The 6,000-nt window shown below is 49.1% G+C and overlaps 1 protein-coding gene across 1 annotated transcript in view; it reads left to right on the top strand.

Annotated features, from left to right (window-relative positions):
• Positions 1–6,000, top strand: part of caskin1 (CASK interacting protein 1) — a 90,709-nt gene that overhangs the window by 61,663 nt on the left and 23,046 nt on the right. Inside the window, exons 3-6 of the mRNA XM_030790189.1 lie at positions 759–856; positions 1,098–1,243; positions 2,789–2,884; positions 3,077–3,207. Of these exons, the coding sequence (XP_030646049.1) occupies positions 759–856; positions 1,098–1,243; positions 2,789–2,884; positions 3,077–3,207 (471 nt within the window). The remainder of the gene's footprint in view (positions 1–758; positions 857–1,097; positions 1,244–2,788; positions 2,885–3,076; positions 3,208–6,000) is intronic.

Genomic DNA, 6,000 nt, shown 5'->3' with positions numbered 1-6,000 from the left:
ATTCCAGTCACATCCTCTGTGCTGTGTCCAGCTCCGTGCTGTCAATGGGAATATTATTCAAAGTGAATATCCACAGCCTTGCGTGACAGGGGAGTCAGGATGATGAGAAGAAACTGTCCTCTCTGTCCACTCATGTCCAGCTTCAAGTCGCCTCTTCAGGTCAAAGGAGATTTTTATCAGCTAATGAAAGAGGCGCTCTCTAACAGTGCGGTGTACAGATGTTTAGAATCTGTCTCTGTTCACGCTCAGGAAAGAATCTGTGAGGCTTTCAGAGGCTCCACTAAAATGCCCGTGTGTGACGGTTGATCTTCATAAATGTCCAAACCAGTTGTTCCTGGTCCTGTTATGAGGTCAGACCATTAGATCTGTTCCTGGTCCTGTTGTGAGGTCAGACCATTAGATCTGCTTTGTATGATGTCTCTGTATGACAGTGCCTCTGTGCCATCAGCTCTGTCTGATTCGGCCTGAGAGAGGAAAGGGGCGGAAAGAAGAGGAAGAAACAGGAAACAGTTTACACCACGTCTGATCATGGCCACTGCTTGTTTTCATTATCATAAACCAATATCATTTTGCATTGCCCCCTCTAGGGCCCTTAAGATGCGTCGTTTCACAGACAGATGACTTGTGGCTTTCCCGATGCTTTGAACACCAACGTTGTTTGACTCTGACTCGGCAGGGAATGCATTCTTAAAGGCTTTGGTCATGTTCACACTGATTATTGACTGACTAGTGTTTGTCTGTGTGTGTCTGTGTTACAGATTCTCACCTCTGCACCATGCGGCCCTCAACGGAAACCTGGAGGTCATTTCTCTTCTGCTGGAGTCCCAGGCCATGGTGGATATTAGAGACCAAAAAGGTATCGAGAAAGTTTTTTTTTTCTTTTATATGTGTGTAGATATATATATACATATACAGAGAGAGAGAGAGAGAGCGAGAGAGATAGATATAGATACAGATATAAGTATTTTATATTTATATTTTGTAGATATAAGTGCATAATGTGCCTTTGTAGAAATGCAGTCCTTCGAGTGCGTTGCAGAAATGCGGACATGTTTTAAGTTCTCTGTCTCTGACTGGTTCCCATGCACCCACTGTAGGGATGCGTCCTCTCCACTACGCCGCCTGGCAGGGCAAGTCAGAGCCAATGAAAATGTTGCTTAAATCTGGCTCCTCCGTCAACGGCCAATCAGACGAAGGCCAGATCCCTCTGCACCTGGCAGCGCAGCACGGCCACTATGACGTGGTGAGTCCTGTCTCTACGGATACAAACCTACGTTTCATAAAGACAATTCACTGGGCTTGTTTCTCTCCGTCAGACCTTTCTCTCACACAGCTCCACTGCTGAACAGGGTCAGAGGCAGTGGTGAAAAGCAACGGTCAGCCGTACAGCTGGGTCTCAGGCTCAGATTCTGTGTGCGCCTTTATGATGCAGTCAGACACCTCCTTATGTGCGCCTTTATGATGCAGTCAGACACCTCCTTATGTGCGCCTTTATGATGCAGTCAGACACCTCCTTATGTGCGGGTTTATGATGCAGTGAGACACCTCCTCTCTGCATTAGCGACTTTATAGCCGTGTCTCCCACTCCTGCTGCTGGGGAGTGCGCTCCCGGTCCCCTGGAATGCACAGTCCTGCACAGTTTGGGTCTCTCTCTGTTTTAAATCGCTTTCTGCTCAAACCCTCCTCACTCATCTAACCAAGGGCCAGGTAATTATCTGATGAGAGGACTCAGGTGTGTTGGAGCAACAGCGTTCAGATATACAGGAACAAGAATAGGAAACACTCCCCCCCATTACTTACCATGACGCTCAGTGTTAAGTAAATATTGATTCATTGATGAAAATTGTCAGACGCTGTCACTGAAGTGGATTCAGAACAGATTCATGGCCATCTTACCTCCACTTCAGACTAAGCTGCAGGCAAGTGGGAGGGATACAGAGGAAAGAGAACATTCTGGATCATTACTTTGATTATCTCAGCATCTAATGTGCGGGTTAGCAATCGTATAAAAATGCTTACTCACAAAAGGCAAGGGAAATTGCTGCCGTTTTCATTTCTCAATGGCTTTGTGTGTGTGTGTCTGTGTCTTTGTGTCTGTGTGTGTTGCTGGGGTGTTTGCTTGAATTGAATGTTAGGCTGTGTGTGTGTGTGTGTGTGTGTGAGTTTACTTGTGATCAGCAGTAAATCTTGGATTTAAAGGAATTAGTTAATTATGCTGCAGATGCTGTAAGGGAAGACCAGTCCATAAGGAGATCAACTGACCAATCACTGTGAATCCCAGCTCAGCATCAGCCAAAACTGACCAATCGCTGTAAACCTCAGCTCAGCATCAGCCAAAACTGACCAGGGCCTTAGATATGATGTAGCTGCTGCGTGTCGTCTGAAACAAACGAACCCCAGGCATGAGTAGTCGATTACTGATCCACCAACGACATTTGGTGTCGTTTGTGTTCATCTGACAGTTTTCTAGGGCCGTAAAATTGTGAACAGTATTGAGATGAAAGGGCCTAGACTGACTCAGCTGTTCACCTGCTTATGAAGGCAGGAGTGTGTCAGAGAGCAGATGTGCAGTTTCATATACAATTAAACCAGTGGAAAAGGCTCCTGTCCAATCAGAGTTAACTTCCCAACATGCCCTGACAACAAGAGTTAACAATCTGCCCTTGACAGTGGTTCTGTCAGTCAGCATCCGCACAAGCTTCACCCGAATCATCCCATCATCAACCCCATCACCATCACCCACCTCCGTCAGTCCACACTGACTCCCGTTTACTCCCTGTCCAAACAGTCTGAGATGTTGCTGCAGCACCAGTCCAACCCCTGCATCGTGGACAACGCTGGGAAAACTCCGCTGGACCTGGCCTGTGAGTTTGGCAGAGTCGGGGTAAGTCCCTCGCCTGTACCAGCTGTACCACTTATACCCGCCCTTAAACACACTCACCCCCCCCCCCCCCCCCCCCCCCCCCCCCCCCCCCCACTGCTGTAGCCACGGTTTACACTACAGTTATGATTTACCACTGTGCCCTGACTGGCCTGTGTGTGTGTGTGTGTGTGTGTGTGTGTGTGCACCCTGCAGGTGGTCCAGCTGCTCCTCAGCAGTAACATGTGTGCAGCGCTGTTGGAGCCCAAGCCTGGGGACTCCACTGATCCCAATGGCACGAGCCCATTGCATCTTGCCGCCAAGAATGGACACATCGACATTATCAGGTACACAGAGACAACAACAACCAGAGAGAGAGACAGTAGTTTGAGATCTGAAGGCTCTTAACAATGACTATGTTAGAGAGCTTTTGCGCATCAGTGAGTCAAAGCAAATCTGGACCTCTTCTTTTTGTCACCCAGGAGTCTACACTCATGAACAGCAACTGCCAGAACTTCCCTAAGCGGTGTTCTGTGAGACAGCGCCTGAGGAAGCTTGGTGTTCATGTCTTTGGTAGACTCTGATGGCTGTGAGAAGGGCAGGCCTGTGTGTTAGAAGGCGGAGAGGAAGGTGGAGAGGAAGGTGTAGAAGAAGTGTGAGCAGTTTCCCACTGTCTCAGGTTTTTCTTCAGCTGTCAGTCAATCACAGGCAGCATCTTTGTTTCTCTGTGGAGAGATGTGTTCCCAGCAGGCATTGCAGCTCAGCGGGTGTGGACGCCAGCGTGTTGAGGGCCGCGTTAGTGACAGAGACACCCTCCTGTTTAGGCGTACAGAAGGTGTCTGTCAGATCTTGGCTGGTGCATGTCACGCCGTAAACCCTGAGAAAAACACTCATTTAGAGAACAGTGTCTTCAGACTGCCCCACTCAGAACGAAACCACACCAATTATTCAGCACCACGGGGCTGTGAGCATGCTTTACAAGCAAACTCAGGTTTATCTGATTAAAAAAACAAAAAACAGAAAAATGATCACAAATAGGGAGGTTGTGTGAAGCCTGACTGGGGAAACAGAAATGGTTGGCCTGAAAATAGTGCTGAAGATGTTCCACATTGAGAGTGGAGAGCTCACATACATTGGTATCCTTGTAACAGAAAAGAACGCCAACTTTTGTTACGTTCGACAGTCCTGGTGGCCGCCTAAATAATAGCAGCTAGGCAGCACTGACTACCCCTACTGGTGGCGATTATGTTTTTGTTTATTTTGTTTTGGTATTCTCTAACCCAGGGGTGGGCAAATCCGGTCCTGGAGGGCCATGGTCCCGCTGTTTTTCTTGTCAACCAACTAAATACAGTCTCTGATTGGCTGAAGTGCATGCACACCTGTTTTCAAAGTGAAAATCAGCAGGTAGCTAAGAGGTGAAAACAAAAACCGGCAGGACACTGGCCCTCCAGGACTGGATTTGCCCACCCCTGCTCTAACCTGTTGACTAGCAGAGTTGGGGCACCTGAAACCTGTGGGATGAGCCCATTTGTAGACCCTCCTGGCACCATTCCGGCGAGACGCGCATGGGAATTTTAGTGGATACCCGTCCATCCCAGCTCAGTGTGATTGTGCTTCCGCTTCACTCCCTCAACCCGCTTTTTTAATCCTTTGTATATATGTTTTGGATGATGAAAACCCCTAGATTTAGAACTGTTATCACGTGCGTCTCCCCCTTTATGCTACGAGCTTGTGACCGGCCGTAACATCTAACTACAGTAAAACTTCCAGTGTAGACACACAGCCCAGGGCAAGACTGTGTGTGTGTGTGTGTGCGCGCGCGCGCGCGTGTGTGTGTGTGTGTGTGTGTGTGTGTGTTTGGGTAGTACAGGTTTGTTGGACCAGGGTGGATGGACACAGGCTGGAGCAGAGGCAGTGTTAGGTCAGGTGTTGGTCTGTGTAGTGTTAGTGATGGGTCAGGTGTTGGTCTGTGTAGAGGCTGTGGTGGGTCAGGTGTTGGTCTGTGTAGTGTTAGTGTTGGGTCAGGTGTTGGTCTGTGTAGAGGCTGTGTTGGGTCAGGTGTTGGTCTGTGTAGTGTTAGTGATGGGTCAGGTGTTGGTCTGTGTAGAGGCAGTGATGGGTCAGGTGTTGGTCTGTGTAGAGGCTGTGTTAGGTCAGGTGTTGGTCTGTGTAGTGTTAGTGTTGGGTCAGGTGTTGGTCTGTGTAGAGGCAGTGTTAGGTCAGGTGTTGGTCTGTATAGTGTTAGTGTTGGGTCAGGTGTTGGTCTGTGTCGTGTTAGTGTTGGGTCAGGTGTTGGTCTGTGTAGAGGCTGTGATGGGTCAGGTGTTGGTCTGTGTAGAGGCTGTGTTGGGTCAGGTGTTGGTCTGTGTAGAGGCAGTGTTGGGTCAGGTGTTGGTCTGTGTAGAGGCTGTGTTGGGTCAGGTGTTGGTCTGTGTAGAGGCAGTGATGGGTCAGGTGTTGGTCTGTGTAGAGGCTGTGATGGGTCAGGTGTTGGTCTGTGTAGTGTTAGTGATGGGTCAGGTGTTGGTCTGTGTAGAGGCAGTGATGGGTCAGGTGTTGGTCTGTGTAGAGGCTGTGTTAGGTCAGGTGTTGGTCTGTGTAGTGTTAGTGTTGGGTCAGGTGTTGGTCTGTGTAGAGGCAGTGTTAGGTCAGGTGTTGGTCTGTATAGTGTTAGTGTTGGGTCAGGTGTTGGTCTGTGTCGTGTTAGTGTTGGGTCAGGTGTTGGTCTGTGTAGAGGCTGTGATGGGTCAGGTGTTGGTCTGTGTAGAGGCTGTGTTGGGTCAGGTGTTGGTCTGTGTAGAGGCAGTGTTGGGTCAGGTGTTGGTCTGTGTAGAGGCTGTGTTGGGTCAGGTGTTGGTCTGTGTAGAGGCAGTGATGGGTCAGGTGTTGGTCTGTGTAGAGGCTGTGATGGGTCAGGTGTTGGTCTGTGTAGTGTTAGTGATGGGTCAGGTGTTGGTCTGTGTAGTGTTAGTGATGGGTCAGGTGTTGGTCTGTGTAGTGTTAGTGTTGGGTCAGGTGTTGGTCTGTGTAGAGGCTGTGTTGGGTCAGGTGTTGGTCTGTGTAGAGGCTGTGATGGGTCAGGTGTTGGTCTGTGTAGAGGCTGTGTTGGGTCAGGTGTTGGTCTGTGTAGAGGCTGTGTT

The sequence above is a fragment of the Chanos chanos genome, chromosome 13 (assembly GCF_902362185.1).
Source record: "Chanos chanos chromosome 13, fChaCha1.1, whole genome shotgun sequence".
In the NCBI taxonomy this organism is placed as follows: domain Eukaryota; kingdom Metazoa; phylum Chordata; class Actinopteri; order Gonorynchiformes; family Chanidae; genus Chanos; species Chanos chanos.
Note: the sequence above shows the minus strand (reverse complement) of the source record. Positions and strands in the feature narration are given on the sequence as shown.